The sequence below is a fragment of the Aquarana catesbeiana genome, linkage group LG11 (assembly GCF_042186555.1).
Source record: "Aquarana catesbeiana isolate 2022-GZ linkage group LG11, ASM4218655v1, whole genome shotgun sequence".
Classification (NCBI taxonomy): Eukaryota; Metazoa; Chordata; class Amphibia; order Anura; family Ranidae; genus Aquarana; species Aquarana catesbeiana.
Window position 1 is genome coordinate 253,338,189 of NC_133334.1, and position 19,507 is coordinate 253,357,695.

At 43.8% G+C, this 19,507-nt stretch overlaps 1 protein-coding gene across 1 annotated transcript in view; it reads left to right on the forward strand.

The window, feature by feature from the left end:
* HYDIN (HYDIN axonemal central pair apparatus protein) overlaps positions 1-19,507 on the forward strand; it is a 128,897-nt gene that overhangs the window by 105,458 nt on the left and 3,932 nt on the right. The window contains exons 61-82 of the mRNA XM_073605646.1: positions 613-802; positions 1,225-1,324; positions 1,490-1,741; positions 2,172-2,314; positions 2,393-2,605; positions 2,998-3,158; positions 3,987-4,072; positions 4,652-4,862; positions 4,948-5,172; positions 5,279-5,417; positions 6,090-6,255; positions 6,649-6,796; positions 7,523-7,730; positions 7,875-8,096; positions 8,595-8,764; positions 14,376-14,574; positions 14,668-14,826; positions 15,299-15,579; positions 15,654-15,873; positions 16,293-16,505; positions 16,637-16,800; positions 19,277-19,427. Of these exons, the coding sequence (XP_073461747.1) occupies positions 613-802; positions 1,225-1,324; positions 1,490-1,741; positions 2,172-2,314; positions 2,393-2,605; positions 2,998-3,158; positions 3,987-4,072; positions 4,652-4,862; positions 4,948-5,172; positions 5,279-5,417; positions 6,090-6,255; positions 6,649-6,796; positions 7,523-7,730; positions 7,875-8,096; positions 8,595-8,764; positions 14,376-14,574; positions 14,668-14,826; positions 15,299-15,579; positions 15,654-15,873; positions 16,293-16,505; positions 16,637-16,800; positions 19,277-19,427 (4,021 nt within the window). The remainder of the gene's footprint in view (positions 1-612; positions 803-1,224; positions 1,325-1,489; positions 1,742-2,171; positions 2,315-2,392; positions 2,606-2,997; positions 3,159-3,986; positions 4,073-4,651; positions 4,863-4,947; positions 5,173-5,278; positions 5,418-6,089; positions 6,256-6,648; positions 6,797-7,522; positions 7,731-7,874; positions 8,097-8,594; positions 8,765-14,375; positions 14,575-14,667; positions 14,827-15,298; positions 15,580-15,653; positions 15,874-16,292; positions 16,506-16,636; positions 16,801-19,276; positions 19,428-19,507) is intronic.

Here is a 19,507-nt window from a genome sequence, read left to right on the forward strand (position 1 = left end):
GAGACATCATGTAGAGTATGTCAGGAGATCACAATATACTGTAGTATGTGTTATCATAGAGAGTATGTTAGGAGATCACAGTATATTGTAGTATGAGACATCATGGAGAGTATGTCAGGAGATCACAGTATACTGTAGTATGTGTTATCATAGAGAGTATGTTAGGAGATCACAGCATATTGTAGTATGAGACATCATGGAGAGTATGTCAGGAGAGCACAGTATATTGTAGTATGAGACAACATGGAAAGTATGTCAGGAGAGCACAGTACATTGTAGTATGAGACATCATGGAGAGTAAGTCAGGAGACCACAGTATACTGTAGTAATTGATGTGACCTCAACATAACCAGGATAAAACCATCCTGGCTTTAATCCAATGGTAGCTTAGCCAAATTTCTCTGAAGACTCCATTACATCAGAAACACAGGCATTAGTTGTGGAGTCAGGATTTGTAATTGATTTGAGGATCTTCAATGGAAAACCCCAACATGATGCTTCTCAGCTCCCTCACAAGTCAGTATTGTGCCCATCTCTGAGTTATGAATTGTCATTGTGGGTTTGTGTTCTTGTCTTTTGTATAAACATTTTATTTTTTCTCTCCTTCTTTAGTGCTCTTTCCAAGTCCCAAAACTTGACCTTTGACATCTGTGGGGAGGGCAACCTTCCCCGGGTCACCATCTTACGCCCCGTTCTGCGCAACAAGCATGGAAACCCTGTCCTACTTTTCCAAAGACTTCTGATTGGTCAGAGCCAGCAGTTCCCCCTTGTTTTAAAGAATGAAGGATCCATCCCAGCTCAGGTGACCATCCCACCTCCAGCACTGTGCACACACACACGCACACACTCTGTTTGTGGTAATATAAATGGATATACATTTTTTATTACACCTTGGGGTTGATTTACTATAACTGGAACGTGCAAAATCTGGTGCAGTTCTGAAAAGAAGCCAATCAGCTTCCTGTTTTTTTTTTTGTCAAAGCTTAATTGAACAAGCTGAAGTTAGAAGCTAATTGGCTACCATACCCAGCTGCACCAGATTTTGCACTCTCCCGTTTTAGTAAATCAACTCCCTTGTGTTACAGTGTCTTGCTGTGCAGCACAGTACAGATATACACCATGTCACATAGTATCATACCCCTTTATAGTACATTGTAATAGAGGAGAATTATCCAGGTGCCTTGTCTATGTATTCTATCAGTAATTGAATTTCTCGCCTGACAGCTGAACATTGACTTACCTGAATGTGGGCAAGTCTTCAATTTAAAACCAAAGCCCAACACACACTGCATCTACCCAGCCTGGAATGAGGGAGGAGAGCCAGGTGAGAAACCAATTAGCTACCCTAAATGTTGTGTATATCTGTGTACAGCCATTCTGAGTGACATGTGCATCAGTGTGGAGTACAGCCATCCTTAGTGCTGTGTGTGTGATGGTTGGGGGGGTTATAGAAGTTGTCTTTTATCTCATGTTCTTTTGTGTCCCATAGGGCGCCGGCCACATACCGCCTCACTGATCCTTCGTCCAGGAGAAGTGGGAGAATTCGATGTGGTCTTTTGTCCCACTGAGCCACTGCGATGTGAGTGCGCCTTGCAGATGTCGGTGCTGGACAATCAGTATGAAAAGACCAGTGTACAACTGGTTGGGGAGGGTTACCTAGAAGACCTGACCCTCGACAATATCCACAGCCCGGGAGGACTGTTCACCCCTGATGGACAGCTGGATGATGATGTTGTGGAAGGTAAAGCTTCAAATGTGAATAAGTCATTAGGGATGGGGAAAGCTGGCATATCGGCTGACATTGACATAGAGAGAGGGCCACGTGTGAGTGCCCCCCTCCCCCCGCTATACCCAAATGCCTACCTCCCAAAATACCCAAGCACCACTGTTCCACTATCCCAGAATAACCCCCTTCCACTACACCCAAGAGCACCCCACCCACTATAACTGAGCCCCCCTCCTACTATACCCAAGTGCCCCCTTTTTGCTATACCAAAGTGCTCCTATTTTGCTATACCTGAGCCCCCTCCTCCTCCCGTTATACATGAGGGCCCCCTCCCACTATAAATGAACCAGTTCTCCCATCCCCTGCTATACCTGAATGACTCCCATCCCCCCAGCATACCTTAGTGCCCTTTCTATTACTGTAATGTTCTGTGTTTATGTAACAGCCACCCGGACCGAGCATGTTGTTTTTGGAGACTGTCACATCGGTCAGCAATACCAAGTAACATTCACCATGACAAACCGCAGCCTGACAGACACCATGAGGTTTGAGTGGCCTCAGGAGGCTCCTCTGAACTTCTCCCCTCAGGTATGATATGAAGGTGTCAAATTGTGGTCACCTTCCATAGACATGAGATACAAGAATCACTGTGTTTCCTGCCGACAGGTTGGACATATCCATGCTGGCTGCACCAAGGACGTTACACTCACTATGAAGTCTGACGTGGCTGTGGTGCTGGACAAGTCTCCGGTGAAGTGCAGAGTGTGGCGGATCTCGTTCGCACTTCCTGTGGACCAGGTTCCAGACTGGGATGACAGAATGAGGACAGTGAAGTGGGTGGATGGCGGGAAAGGGATGCAGCGCCCTGCCAAGAAGAAGGTGAGCTGTGAGACACCAAAGTGAGCATCCACGCTGGCAGTGACATGATGGTGGGAAGAGATTTCATTCATATCAAGATGTGAGGTTATCAGGGTTTATTGTAGAGAGCCACCTTCGTGTCATGGAGCTTTAATTACATCACTATATGGGCTAAGGTCTGCGGGAGGACAGGGCAGGAGGCAGGGTTAGACAACACCACCCACAACAATTATGATAACTGTCCATCATACTGGAGAATCTCTGATACCAGTGGGCAATGAGTCCCTCCCTGAGAGTATGGGAACGGAACGGTCAGATATGGGCCGGTTCTGAGTGGTGGGTCTGTGATGGCAGGATAGACAGCAGAGTTCCCTCAGATCAGTACCAATTACATAATTGACATCTGTCTATAGGTGATAGAGACAGATCCGGAACCGGCACACACACTTCTGGATGACGGGTCTCGCCAGGTGGAGCTGCTGGTGAGCACTACTGTGGACCATGCTCAGTACAAGGCCAATTTTGTGGACGTCCATTTCCGAGATACTCTCCTGTATCAGACACTAGTGTACAAGTGAGTGCAGAGAGAAGCAAAGACATTTGAGAGGAACTGACTTCTTTCTTATCTGTGTGCAGGAACTGACCTTCTCTCTGTTTCTATGTGCAGGAACTGACCTCTTCTCTGTGTGTGCAGGAACTGACTTCCTCTCTATCTCTATGTGCAGGATCTGACCACCTCTCTATCTCTATGTGCAGGGACTGACCTCCTTTCTATCTCTATGTGTAGGAACTGACCTCAGCTCTATCTCTATGTGCGGAAACTTACCTCTTTTTTCTCTGTGTGCAGGAACTGGTCTCTTCCATATTTCTATGTGCAGGAACTGCCCTCCTCTCTATCTCTGTGTCCAGGAACTGCCCTCCTCTCTATCTCTGTGTGCAGGAACTGACCTCTTCCTTATCTCTATATGCAGGAACTGCCCTCCTCTCTATCTCTGTGTGCAGGAAATGACCTCTTCCCTATCTCTATGTACAGAAACTGCCCTCCTCTCTATCTCTGTGTGCAGGAAATGACCTCTTCCCTATCTCTATATGCTGGAATTGCCCTCCTCTCTATCTCTGTGTGCAGGAACTGACCTCTTCCCTATCTCTATGTACAGAAACTGCCCTCCTCTCTATCTCTGTGAGCAGGAACTGACCTCTTCCCTATCTCTATGTGCAGGAACTGCCCTCCTCTCTATCTCTGTGTGCAGGAACTGACCTCTTCCCTATCTCTACGTACAGGAACTGCCCTCCTCTCTATCTCTGTGTGCAGGAACTGACCTCTTCCCTATCTCTACGTACAGGAACTGCCCTCCTCTCTATCTCTGTGAGCAGGAACTGACCCCCTTTAATCTGTGTTCAGGTTCCTCTTACAGAACAGTGGTTCTGTCCAGCTTGAGTTCTCCTGGCAGGTCCAGATGGAAGGACGGAGCACAGCCACGGAGCAAGGTAAATGGACACTGTGTAGCCTTGCATTAAGCTGGGTGGGGTAGTGCTCATTTGCTTTAGATTTGACATATTGGAGATTCAGTACAGGAGAGATGGAGGCTGCAGGAGGTTATGTCTTGTTCAGAGACAATAGTGGGCAGTAGTAAGTGTCTCCAGAACCAGATAACATGCAGCATGTTCATTCTATTCCTACACCTTAATCATTTTTTTTTTTACCAGTTTCCATTACCTACAAGTTAGAAAAGACACATTTAAAATGACAAAAATAATTTTCCATTGTACTCCTCTATACTGCTGGGATTATACTGACACAGCCAGATGAAACCATACTGAACTGATCCCACCGCAGTGTTTGTCCATCTTCATTTATCACTGGAATAAGAACTGTCTGTATTGCCAACATCAACCAGTTGCAAACTTTCTTCTGTTATTCTACAGAACAGGATCTGAACTGAGCCATTGCTGTGAGACAACACAGACAGTTTCCTATTTCAGACACCTTGATAAATGAGGCCCATTCATTGTATACCACACACACATTGCAATAATTGGTCACATTCCTGTGTATATTGTTGGCAGATTCCCTGGGCAGTTCACGCAGCACTTCCAACCACAGCCGTCCTTCCAGTGCCATGGAGAGTGTGACGTCTCTGCTGTCTATAGGGACAGATTCATCCCCGTTCTGTATTCAGCCAAGCGCTGGCACCATACCGACTGGGCACAGCCAGGAATTTCTCATCAAGTTCTCTCCAGTGGAAGTCAGCGAATTTGAGGGTCACCTGATCTGCAGGTGAGGTGATGGTCTGTGGGATTGTTAGCGTTACATACGATGAAATGATTGACCCAGGATGATCTTATTTCTTCCTATCTTCCAGCATCCCTAATCTGCTCCCCGGGCAGCCAGAGCCACATCTCCTGGTCAAAGGCCGTAGCCTGCGACCATTCTGCCACTTTCAGTTGGAGGAATCTGACTATATCAGCAGTGGGAGGCGCAACCCAGAGCTATGTGGACCCCGCGGAGCCCCTTCAGGGACCACTTTGGATCCAAACACCCGAGTCGTGGAATTCACCTCGGTGGGGGTGAGGACCAAAAATGTCAGGTAAGCAGGAACACAAAGAAGTCACAGTGGTCTATGTAATGTACAGTATTTGTAAAAAAACAAAAAAACAAAGAAAAAAACATTTTGTTTTATTGCATTTTATTAGGAGCTTCAGTATTGTGAATCCCACCAACAGTCCTTACTCCTTCCTGTGGACATGTGAGGACCCCCCAACTATCCAGTACCCTCCATCCTTCCGCTGTCTGAATGAACAGGGGCTGATCCAGCCAGAGAAGAAGGTGGAGGTAGGTTTTGGCACCAATGTATCAAGGGAGGAATAGGTGTTCTGGCACCAGCCTATTGGGGAATGGGGGAGGGGGTATTATGGTACTAGTGTATTGGTGGAGGGGGTAGGTATCATGGGGGGTCATGGTGCCAGTGCATCATGGGAAGGGTTAAATGTCATGGTGCCAGTGTATGGGGTATAGGGAGGGGGGGTTGGATATCATGGCACCAGTGTTTCAGGGGAGGAGTAATGGTCATGGTGCCAGTGTATTGGGAGGGGGTGGGTAGGTGTCATGGTACCAATGCATCCTGGGAGGGAGTACGTGTAATGTCATTAGTGTATCAGGGAAAGGGGTAGGTGTCATGGTACCAGTGCCCCATGGCAGAAGGTAGAAGTCATGTCACTAATGTTTAAAGGAAAAGGGTAGGTGTTATGGTTCCAGGTTATCGGGATAGGGGGTAGGTGGACAGGAAAGGTAGCCTACTTATCTAATTTATGACAGGTTTTGTTTTTTCATGTGCTTGCAGCTGCTTAAAAGCTTTATTAAATCATAAAGAAAAAATAACGCAGAACTCTGCAACCACAGATGTTGGTGGTCATACACATGGCCCGAGCGCTACAGGCAGAATTCAGCCCTCCATCCACTACTTGATACCACCATCCCATAACATTTGACTTGATTTGTCCTCAGATCACATTCGAGTTTGTCCCTCAAGTCCTGGACATCAGTGAGTCCTTCTGGTCCTTCACAATCCCTGAGCAGAACATCTCCGTCCCATTCCTGCTGGTTGGAAAAGCTCTAGAACCTTCTGTGTCCCTGGACCGGTCCCACCTCAACTTCCGATCTCTGCTGACTGGTAGGTGACCTCCCAATATCCCGACCAGTCATTATGGAGTTTTCTCCATACTGAGTGCCATCCATTATGTTCCATGCCCAGACTTGAAAAATGTAAGGAAATCTATTTCTTGATGAGCCTTGCTCTTCCAAAACAGCGAACAGTCATACACATGCAGGAGAGTTAAAAATTAGGACCTGTGTGTGGAATCATTAAAGCTGGGCAGGTCATAGCCCGAAAGAGAAGCTCCACCCTCGGTGATATCATCACGGATTACTCTCCTCGTCTTTTAGCACACTTTCTTTGAAAAGTTTCTCTTTGATAAAAATCTGCATATGTTCCTCATTGGTGTTTAGTGCATTTGCTCTTTATTGATGAATTTTCTTCCTCGTTTTCTGTTCCCACTGCGGACAGGTCAGGAAGTTGAGGAATCCGTCTACCTCATTAATAATGAGAAGAAGGCGCTTAGCTTCTGCTTCCGGGAGCATTCTTGTTTCTCGGAGAGTCGCAGCCAGAGTCTATCAGTGAGACCGCAGGAAGGATCTGTCCCTCCACTGGGCAGGTAAAGATAGCATCTGTTTGTTCTGTCCTCTGGTGACAGTGCGGTCCCACCAGGACAGTGCTGGGAACTCTGTGATCACAGCGTGCTACTCCTGTATATGATACATATTGTCACCTACACTAACAGACACACAAAATTCCTCATAATTTCAGAGCCAGGTGTAATGTTCCAATATACATAATGAATGGCAACCGATCCTCCTGTGCAGACGAGGGACTTGCCATTGTCATTTATCTTATTGTACCTCCTCGGTCGAGCACCCACAAATATACTGCAGTATGCTGTACCTCTGTGTGCCCACCTCACCAGTCACCGGCTGTACCCTCACTCAAAAAAGGTCCCTGCATTCTGAATGCCTGTCCCTCCTCATTATGGACCCCTGTGCAGCTCCCCAGACAGTACGTTTCTGCACCCAACACCTAACATGAATCTGCCTTCCCTCCAGTAATGGTACAAGGTCTCTTAGCACCCAAGGTGAAAAAAAACAAAGTGCACCACTCACACACATACACACACACAAGATGTGAACTACTTCAGAAACCAAAGCTGGATACACACTATAAAACTTTTGTTGTTCAATTCCCTTTAGTTTGCAGGTCCTGTTCTTTTTGCACCCCCCCCCCCCCTCCTGCTGAAGTGCCCAAGGAAGCCGCCATCCCTGCCTACCCCTCAGTCCCAGCCTCCCCCAACACCATTGTGACACTAATTACCTCTCTGTGCTGTCAGGTTTCCCATTTGCATCCAGTTCAAGCCATCACAAATCGGAGAGGTCAACTTCAACCTAATCTGTGACATCAAGACCAAAACTGAGCCGCTATATCTAAATGTAAAAGCTGACAGCCACACCACAGAAGTCTTCATACAGTGCCAGGACAACACCGGGACAGTCACAACCCTGTCTGCCCAGGAGCCCAATGAGATTGACCTGGGACAGGTGAGAACCTGTTATATGGCAAACATAGGGAATAGCTGTAGTTCTGGTGTATTTTTTAGGGGGGCTGACAGAGACCTCAGTGCTGCCCCTCTCTACACCCGGATGTTCTGCTTGTCACTTATTATGTTTGTCTTTGAACCATAGGTGGATATTAACGACAGCTCCACTCTCCAGTTCCACATCATTAATAATGGAAGGTTCCCCTTTAACTTCAGCTGCACGCTGTCCACACCACGAGTGCTCCAGGAGTACCTGAGCCTGACTGCAAGCAGTGGGTGTGTGCCACCTGGAGGACAAGCCCAGACTTCCCTGACCTTCTATCCTACCAAGAGATGCATAATCAAAGATACCCAGCTAGTTATCCAGGTATGAGCAATGTATGTTCTGAATAGGGATTTGCTGTCCATCACATAGCAGTCAGTTGTCCTGTGACCTGAACAAGTAAAGATTGTTGAATCAGCAGCAATCAGAGACCAGTGAAGGTTTTGAGATGCTGGGAATGTGCATGATGCAGTGGGCCAGACCCTGCATCATAGTCCCTAGTGGGACTGTAACTGGCTCACTGGCTCATATAATGGTATATGGACCATCGTTGTGAGTCCCTGTAGAAAAAACTTGGGGCCCTTCAGAGTCAGGAGAAGGTGAGGGACTTAAATACCAGCGTGTCCATGAAGGAAACTCAGGGGCTCCATATTGCACTGTATTGGTCTTGAGTATCGTGGAAGTAGGCCATCAGGTTTTCCATCTTCATACCTGTGTGCAGTATGGGGTGCCATTGCATGACACATTAACCTCGGTCCTGGCAGTATACAGGCAGACTAAGATCATCCACCATATAATAATGTGTCTTCTGCCATCTTACAGATAGTAAACGGGCCGATGCTGACGTGCCAGATACAAGGACGTGCGGTGTGTCCTGGGATACACTTATCTTTTACAGAATGTAACTTTGGCCATTGCTTCATCTTCCATGATGGGATGAAACCGGTCAGGAAATCACTCATCGTCACTAACAAGGATGACCGAGATGTGAGGTGAGCTGAAATACCCCAAAACCTTATTCTCCGACTGCACCAATGACACCAAATCCACTGAGTGCCACAATGACAATAAATCCACTGACCGCCACATTGACACTAAATTCACCAACCGTCACAATGATACAGAAGCCGCTGACTGTCACAATGACACCAAATCCTCAGACCACCACAATGACACGGAATTCACCAAACTTCATATTGACACCAAATCCACTGACTGCCACAATTTCAAAAAATACACTGACCGGTATCATTGTGGTGAATTCACTGATTACCAGTGTTAATTTTAGTCTTAGGACTAAAATGGCATTTTAGTTTTAGTCCCATTTTGGTCTTCTGCAATTGTTTTAGTTTTAGTTGTATTTAGTCGACTAAATCTCCAGTACATTTTAGTCGACTAAAATGTCCTACGTTTTAGTCGACTAAAATGTCCAGTACATTTCAGTAATTGGAATTTAGTTTTAGTCATAATCTTTTGACCAAAAATGGCATTTTAGTTTTAGTCTCATTTTAGTCTTTTGACTAAAATGGCTTTTAGTTTTAGTTGTATTTTAGTCATCTCAATTGTTTTAGTTTTAGTCGTATTTTAGTCTACTAAAATAGTATTCATTTAGTCGACTAAAATGTTTTAGTCATTTTAGTCAACTAAAATATTTTAGTCGCTTTAGTCGACTAATATATTTTAGTCGCTTTAGTCGACTAAATTAACACTGCTGATTACCACGATGACAACAAATCCACTGAACTTCATATTGACACCGAATCCACCAATCACCAAAATAATACAGAATGCACCAACCTTTCAAGTACTATGTCCGCGCCTCAAGAAAAAATGACCTTCAAAGCTGCTACATTAGAAAATCAGCTGATATTCTAAGATTGAACTATAAAAAAAATATTACAGCACTGTTGGTTATGTGCTCTTATATTAAAGTGTTGTTCAAACCCCTCAATTTATTATCTTGTGCAAATATAGCAAAAAATATAAAGCAAGCTAATTAATCTGTCTTTGACCGCAAATAACACAGACAATAAATACATAAATGATTTGCAAAGAAAACAACAATAAATAATGTGCAAATAACCAATTAATAAGTGTATACTAGTCCATAAAATATTACTTTGTGCTACAATAATTACTAATCAAAGTGATCAAAAAGTGTCCAGTGCATAAGTCCACAGATTCAAAGTCTGCTCTTCCAAAATCTTCAGTACACAATTCCTAGCAATGTCCTCAAGGATCTCGTTCAATGGATGTACAGGGAACAAGAACCTTGGAGCAGGTTGCCGAAAAATCCTGGTGATACCTTTACAGGACCTCATCCAATGAATTTGCAAACATAGGGATCATTAAAAGAAAGAGCGCCTCCTCATGGTGTAGGTCAAAACCGGATAGATTTATTGATAAAATCGTACAAGCATCATGATGATGAGTACAATTAAAATGTGATTACAAATTGAAAAAAAAGGCAATGTGGAGAGCTAGGCTAGCAAATCCAATGTGTTTCGTCCCACTGGACTTCTACTAGGATATCAGCCTGCTCTCCCACATTACTTCAATATATAGAATAGTAAAATAAGTACTGGACCAATCAATAATCAGAACGGCGTAGCCCCATTCACAGCACCCGATTCAACAGGCATGACATCTCACGTGAGTTCCACACCTCGTTCTGATGTCAAAAACCAGAGAGACGGGGGAAAGACGGAAGTCACTTGACCCCCCTCCCTTGACAACAAATCCTGTGGGTCCACATTACTATCTTTCAGCAATTTCTACCTACTTTGAGTTGTTTTCGAAGGGCTAGGTTAGACGCTGTGTTTAGTAGGACCTTTGTTAATACTAGTCAAGGTAGTTCTAATCACACCGTCCCTCGGCACTATTCCAGATTATAGATACATTTGTCCCTAATTGGAGAGGAGATTCCAGTCTTAGACGAGTGTCCCATCTGGAAACGTTCTGGATACACAAATTAAAATGCTATTTGCTGTTCGGCATGAATGTCGACTGTAAAATTGTAGTAGTGTGTACTTTAGATGATCCCGTGGGTGATGTCCCTCTCTTCAACTGGTAGATCCGTGCAAACTTTTTTATAAAATTTTTTATTTTTTATTTCTTAACGTTTCTGACTTGGCTTCATGTTGCCAGTCAGGTATTATACACCATGATTGACTTATTATGTGTCTCACTTTGCAGTCATCTCTTCAAGCCGAGGCTTGACTCACACTGAACTCGAGGCTTGGCGCAGTAGGTGTCAGAGCTGAGCGTGTTGATATTGCTGGCCATACTAGAGTGAGGCTTGGAGGTCATGCACGGAGTCACGTGATCGGTGTCTCTTCCCTGACCCCTTAGCGAGGTATGACTCTTGCGTGACCCTGCCGATCACACTGGATTGATATCTGGAGGGCACATGTGGAGTCACGCGATTGACGTCTCTCGGGTTTTTGACATCAGGACGATGCGTGAAACTCATGCGAGATGCCATGCCTGTTGAATCAGATGCCAGGAACGGGGCTACGCCGTTCTGATTATTGATTGGTCCAGTACTCTTTTTACTATTCTGTATATACAGTGGAAACTTGGATTATGAGAATAATCCGTTCCAGGAGAATGCTTGTAATCCAAAGCACTCGCATAGCAAAGCGAGTTTCCCCATAGAAGTCAATGGAAACGAAGATAATTAGTTCCACATTGACTTTTATTGCATGCAATACCTCATCTGGCCAGAGGTGGGGGGGCACTGGAGAGACTCGGAAATACTCGGAGACCGCTCGGCTGCACTCAGAAACCCTCGGAAAGGCTCGGAAACACTCGGGAACTGAGTGTTTCCGAGTGTTTCCGAGTATTTCCAAATGGCTCCGAGTGTCACTGGCGCCCCCGCACCTCTGGCCAAATGCGGTACTGCACACTGCAGAGGCTTGAATCCTGCTCGTTTTGCAAGACAACACTCACAAACTGAGTCAGGATTTTTAAAAAATAATTGCTCGTATTGCGAAATGCGAGGTTCCACTGTATAAGCAATGTGGGAGAGTAGGCTGATACCCCAGTTGAAGTCCAGTGGGACGAAACGTATCGGGTTTGCTAGCCTATCTCTCCAAATTGCCTTTTTTTAAATTTGTGAGCACATTTTATTGTACTCATCATCATGATGCTTGTACCATTTTATCAACAAATCCATCCACTTTTGACCTATATGATGAGGCACTTTTTATGATCCCTATGTTTGCAAATTCATTGGATGAGATCCTGTAAGGGTCACCAGGATCTTTCGGCGACCTGCTTCAAGGTTCTGGTTCCCTGTACATCCATTGGATGAGATCCTTGAGGACAATGCTAGGACCTTGCAGTGACCCATCCCAAAGTTCCGGTTCCCTTCCTTCCACGCTTGGTTGACTTGCTGCCGCTGACAAGTGGGTCCACATCTTCTGGTAAGAGTACCCATCCCCTACCCTTGGTGGAGGATGCACTATCCCGGGTGTTTTGTTACCAGCCATTGGTTCACTTGATGCTGTCTGCCCTAGAACTCAATTTTACTTTCTTCAATCAGATTCAGAGTGTGGACAATCCAGAAGACCTTTGATATAACCTGGCTCCTTATTTCAATTTTCAATGACATTTTTCTCTGTTTTTACATTCATTTTGTAGATTATTGCACTGTTGCACTTTAATACTGAGGCACTATTTATATGTCTAAGTAGATTGTGTGACATCTGTCACCTGTTTCTACAAGAATTTTACATATATTTTTTTATGTTATGTTTATGCATTTTTCCACCTATGCACGTTCACATGTTTAGTTGTTAGTGCTACATTTTTTTCCTATATATCCATTCAATTTTGTCCATTGCAGTGTTACTGCTTTCCTACCTACCTATGGTAAGCGCAGTAATTTCACCCCATTTTTCACTATTAATATACAGTGCGTTGAAAAAATATTCATACCCCTAGAAATGTTCCAAATTTTGTCCTATGTCCACCAAATCCACCGAATGCCACACAAATGGCATCAAATCCACTGACCTCCACAACAACACTGAAGCCATCACAATGACACAAAATCCACTGATTATTACAATGACACAGAGCCATGATAACATATATCAATATGCTGAAACTGAACACAAAAACCTGTGTAGAAAAATGACGTATCGAACTAGGCAGGTCATCAGTGATGCAGGTTTATTAACAACACCTGGGAACACACAGGTTTATGTTCAAAATATTACAAGATGCAGGTCTGATTTATACAGTTTCTTACAATGCAAGCATATTAGGTACATCATGATTGGTTGCTAAGATCTACGTTAATGTAACTAACCATAAATCTGACACCCGTCATACAACCAGACAAACTTATTCATTCCCAGAATTCCTATATGTTTATTAAAATTATTTATAACTGGTTTTGTCTATGGTTATTCCCCATTAAAATACTTGTGTAACGACAGTATGGCACCCAGTCATGTTAAATCAAACCCTCCTTGTCCTGATAAGACTTCTCCAACACAAGTATAACAGATTTACGACTTTGGGAAAATGAACTTGCAACAACCCCACCTTTATGTGTTATATGTCTTATAGTTTTTCACTATACATACCTATATGTATGTATTCATATATTGGTTTCACAAAAAGGTACTTTATTATATATATATATATATATATATATATATATATATATATATATATATGTACATGTTAATAATTAGACAATATTGAATAAAGCCGTTAATTTTGTGTATATATATATGTATATATATATATATATATATATATATATATATATATATATATATATATATATACAAAATTAACGGCTTTATTCAATATTGTCTAATTATTAACATGTACATATATACATACATACACATCAGTGTTCTCTTATTCAGTATATTTTAACAGTTTTAATGAGGGCACAAGCAGACCTTTTTGACCCTGTTAAACTTAATCAATGTACATAGCTTTCCCATATTCCACATATTCCACATAATTACTTTTAAACCACCAGTATTGGAAGTTTTATCACTTATTCTTGACAATGGTTGGTTTATTACCCTCAAGGAATATTATCTTATCAGGCTGTAGTTCAATTGCTGTCAAAGTGTTTCTCTTCTAAGTAGTTGACTTAAAAACTTACAATGAACTATTCTATATTATAAATATTATTGTATTAACTCCTATAAATTAATAACTTTTCTTAATATTGAACTAATAATAATATTGATGATAAATTCCACTACTACTACTACACTAATAATAATATGAATAATAATTATATGAATAATAATAATATGAATAATAATTATATTATCAATAAAACATATGCAAATTAATATGAAATACATTGGCTAATATGAAATTCTACAACAGCTGGCCCATATTACCATTAGATTTACAGTATTCGGTGCTCTCTGGCAGAATCATGTTTTCCAGACCTACAGGTAGAAGCACATTTAAGTGTAGAAGCTGCCATTTTTTGATTGTGTGAACAGAGGTGGATAGCATGACCTGTTGGTGGCCACTGTAGACTGGAGTGGAAGGCCATGGGTCTGGCAGGAGTCTGGTTGTCTTGTCATGTGACATTTTGTCTTTCTTCCTTGGTAGCATTGACTGTCTGTACAGTAACACGGCCCACATGGTGGTTGAGTTCAACTCAGATGTGCTCCCCCCTGGTGGCAAGATGGAGGTCCCCATCACCTTCTATCCCCGGGCGGCCATCTTGTACCAGGAGATGGTTGTCTTTCAGCTGAATGGTCACTCCACGCAGAATCTTCGTCTCCAGGGCCAGGGGATCGAAATGAAGGTATGGAATCTGTGTACTACACTAATGAGACCTGCAAATCCTCTATCAAACCTCACTTCTAAGACGACGAGCAAATATTTGTGTTTCTCGCAGGTTGAAGTCGCAGATCCCAAATATAAAGTGACCAACTTTGGTGCAGTCAGCATCGGTCAGACAGTGAAGAAGAACATCAGTGTAGTAAATAGGAGTGCAGCCCCAGTCACCTGTAGCCTGAGTCTGACTGCCAATGTCCCTGCACTGCAGGACCCCAAGGTACAGTATGTCATGCAATGCTGCACATCCACAGGATATGTAATACCGCCACAGCCACTAATAATGAACTGCTATGATAGGGTACACATATAATACTGCCACATCTATACATTGATAGTACACAGCTATGATAGGGTACACATATAATACTGCGACATCCATACATGGATAGTACACAGTTATGATAGGGTACACGTATAATACTGCCACATCCATATATTGATAGTACACTGCTATGATAGGGTACACATATAATACTGCCACATTCATATATTGATAGTACACAGCTATGATAGTGTGCATGTATAATACTGCCACAGCCATACAATAATAGTACACAAGGATGATGTGCCCACCTGTGCCTATACACTGAATATGGGGACACATCATTCTACACTACAGTTTTCCTCCAGGTGAATACAGACTCTCTATGTATACATACTTTCTATACTATATATGTCACCCTCTGCAGGTTCTCAGCTTGTCCCCCAGCTCAGTGGTGAGGATTCCCGCCCATGGTGGGGAATGTAAGCTGGAGCTGCAGTTCTCCCCTCGCAGTCGCATTGCTCCATTCGCAGAGGAGGTGGTGATGGAGTGTGAAGGCGCAGTGCGTTCTCTCCTGGTGGTACGCGGCAGCGGCCAGGGCCTGGAGCTGAGCCTGGACCAGGAATATGTCACATTTGGAGCTGTGGTGATGCAGAGTCAGGCCACACGTCGGATCGTCCTGAGCAACAGTGGAGAGCTGGGAGCCAGGTACTGTGCAGCACTATGATAGGAAGAGTACCTGTCACAAGACACATCCACTTTACTGTCTCATTTATTCTTAGGTTTCAGTGGGACATTAAGAAGTTCCAGCCGGACTTTTCCATCTCTCCAGTGTCTGGTTACATCACGGCAGGCAGCGAGGTCACCTTTGATGTCACCTTTCACCCCCGAGAGATCCGCACGGATATTCACTATGAGAACCTACCCTGCCTCATTGAAGGGAACAAAACACTAACTCTTACTTTGTTCGGATCCTGTGTGGAGTTGCAGTCCACCAAAGAGGTAGGTAATGCCCACCTACCTCACCCAGTGTGTGCTGATCTATTATCGCACAGGTCATAGGGTAGCTTAGTTGTTGGTGCTTACAGCATTGGAGTTTGGGGTTTCCACCAATGATAGTGTATTGTGTTACTTAGTTGGGACATTAAGCTTTTCTGGTGCAGAGACTAATGTTACTTGGTCAGTGTTGTACAACACTGTGGAGTATGTCATTGCTATACAAATTAGGAAACTAAATATTTAATCATTTTACTTGGAGCTGCTGTGTTTAGTTTAGGTTGGTTTGCTTATTTTTGTGATAGATCTCCTGTAGATCATTGTTCTCTGTAACATGTGAATGCTTTCATGAATGTCTCAGTGAGTACATTTTCCAGCTCCCCGGCCACCCTTGCCTATGACCTTCAAATCTCATCTTTCTGCAGGTAGTGAACTTTCAATGCCAAGTACGAAGTAAACAGACTCAAAGCATCAATCTGTCAAACAAGACCAATGAGACATGGAATCTGCATCCCATCATTGATGGCGAATACTGGAGGGGTCCAGAGACTATTACAGTGGAAGCCCACCAGCAGAACAAACCCTATGAGGTCACCTACCACCCGCTGGTCATGAGCCCTGAGGGGAAGAAGCACCAGGTAAACATTTGGAGAATGGTGCAGTTCTATTACGGTACTGTGTCTGATTACTGTGGGCAGCAGCTCCATGAGCAATCTTAATGTGTATTTCAGACTGATGTGCTAAGTTTGTTTTTTTCTTGAACTTTCAGGGCTCAATCTTCTTCCCACTGTCTGATGGGAGGGGATTACTGTATGTTCTGCATGGAATAGCCGATCCACCAAGATCTTCTGGAACGATTGTCAGAGAAGTGCCGTGTAAGACGTCATACACTGAACTGCTGACCGTCAGCAACTGGCTGCGCAAAGCCCAAAGGTGAAAAGCCAGATAATTAGTTGCATAACTTCCCTTCACAGCCAGGCCAGTATTGTCCTCAGTACCCTGGAGGATCATAATACTCTTCATAGTCAGGCCTATATAGATCTCAGTGCCCTGGCAGATCATAGTACTCTCCATAGCCATACCTATATAGACCTTGATTCCCTGGGAAATCATAGCACTTGTCATAACCAGGCCCATATAGTCCTCAGTGCCCTGGGGGATGATATTATTCTCCACAGTCAGGCCGCTATAGATCTCTTTCTTCGAGGGATCAAAGTATTCTTCATAGCCAGGCCTTTATAGACCTCAGTTTCCTGGGAAATCATAGTGGTTTTCACAGCCAGGCCTGTATTATCCTCAGTGTCCTGGGGGATTGCGACGGAACCGTCCAGCACCCAACTTTGGTGCTTCCGCCAGTATACCGCTTCCTCCTGTCTGGACATAGGAACCAGATATTATATCAGACCATACAAGACTAGCCGACATTAGCTTGTATTAGAACTGCAAACGTTTATTGAAAACTCACACAGAAGTTATATACCACACCAGGTCAGGTGAGCCTGATTACATTATCGTATGCAAAGGAACTTGTATACAGGAATAAAATTAACATAACTAAGAAACAGCCAACATAAACTATGCTAATTCACCTCTAGCAACTAATAGTGATTTAATTAAGGTGATTGTAATTGTGATTTTTTTTTTTTTTTATATAAAAATAACAAACCTGTTATACTTACCTTCTCTGTGCAATGGTTTTGCACAGAGCAGCCCCAATCCTCCTCTTCTGGGGTGCCCCGGGGGCGCTCCTGGCTTCTCCCCTTCATTGGGTGCCCCCATGGAGAGCCGCTTTCCATGGGGGCACCCGTGCATGCGTATTCCAGAGTCCCGCTGCTGCGTCCATTGACATAGACAGCGGGACTCTGACCCACTCCCATGTCACTTAGTTTGATTGACAGCAACGGGAGCCAATGGCTCCTGCTGCTATCAATCTGTCCAATAATTACAGAGATAGCATCTGGAGCCGCTGGGCTTGTGCACATCGCTGGAACAGATGGGCTCAGGTAATAAAAGGGGGGGGGGCTCTGGGGGCACCTGCAGCAAGGAAGGTTTTTGACCTTAATGCATAGAATGCATTAAGGTGAAAAACATTGAGACTTTACAATCCCTTTAACATGAGCTAATTAACTGGTCACCTAAACCAGCCTAGGTGACTAGACCGCCTGGCACCTACAACCCTGGATACAAAATACTGTACAATACACATTATTACAAGTATAAACACAAAGATGAGAAGACAGGCAGAACAATTAACAATGGGAGAGGCATACCTAAGAGAATAACACATAACACCTTATTAAACAGACTCTAACAGGAGACCACCAGCACCAGGTGGCTTGCTGATTATATTAACATCTGCTAGGAGTCTCACAGTCTGATACAGTAGAATTAATTAATTATCTTCATAGATTTCCTAAGGGATATTGTTGATAAATATTTCTGAAGTAATCCATATTTTGAAGTAATCCAAACCACGCTCTCAGCATCCATTAAGTATGTATCCATCATTTTCTCAGTCACCCTGTGCCCCTAATAGATACAGGGTAAGTTACACATAAGAGTGAGCTGAAAAAGGAGTTTCCCAACCTCTCTAAGGTAAGCTGGGTTCCACAAGCCCCCCCGCCCAAAGTGACTCCCATCACAGGGATCATAGTACTCTCCACAACTAGGCTGGTGTAGACCTCAGTGTCCAGGGACAGGGTTGCTGTTAGTAAATATGGAGCCTCACACAGCCAATCTGACATGCCCCCTGAAAATATCAAAACATTTTTTTGCTAATAATACAATAAAATCTCTGAAATCTAATAGCAGGGGTATAAACAGAACCCTGATGTCTCACTTTTGAGACAGAGCAAGCAATTCTCAATCCTTTTTTCTTCAGCCTCAGCTGCACTGCAGATGAATGAACAGGAAGTGCTCTGTACAGAGGCTCCCTGTTCATTCACAAACTGAAGCATAGTAAACGCAGTTTATTTGACACAGTGAGTAATTGTTACTGATTGCGTACTATGTTTATTAGAAAAGTAGGGAGCTGATAAATATGGCATATTTACCGGCCCCTCCTCCGCTCTTCATCCTGAAACAATCACCCTGTGTGCCCGCAGCAGCTGGCAGGAGGGAGAGGAGGATATACCAGGCCTTTAGAGACTGCAGTGTCCTGGGGGATCATTTTACTTTCCATAACCTGGACAATTTAGACCTCACAGTGTCCTGGGAGGTCAAGGTACTCTTCATAGCTAGGATTATATAGGCCTCAGTGTCCCAGGTGATTATAGCACTACACAGCCAGGACTTTATAGGCCTTACAGTATGCATGTGATCATAGTGCTCTTCATAGCTTAACACACAACTCAGAAAATATCATCCTGTTCCAGTTTCCTGTCCTTGCTCATGCTTTTGCCATCCTCAGGTTTCGTGTCCTTATTGAAATGGTGAAGCCAGAGCGTCTTGATGCTGCCACCAGCATTAAAGGTCTGGATTACCTGGAAGTGCCAAGTTCTGCCAAGAGGGACTACAAGCTAAACTTTCACTCTCACAAGGAAGGCACCTTCACTGCTAAGGTGAGTGACACAGAGACATAGGAGCCTCAACGTCCACCAAGATTCTGACCTGTTGATTTACAAGGTACCTGAACAGGATA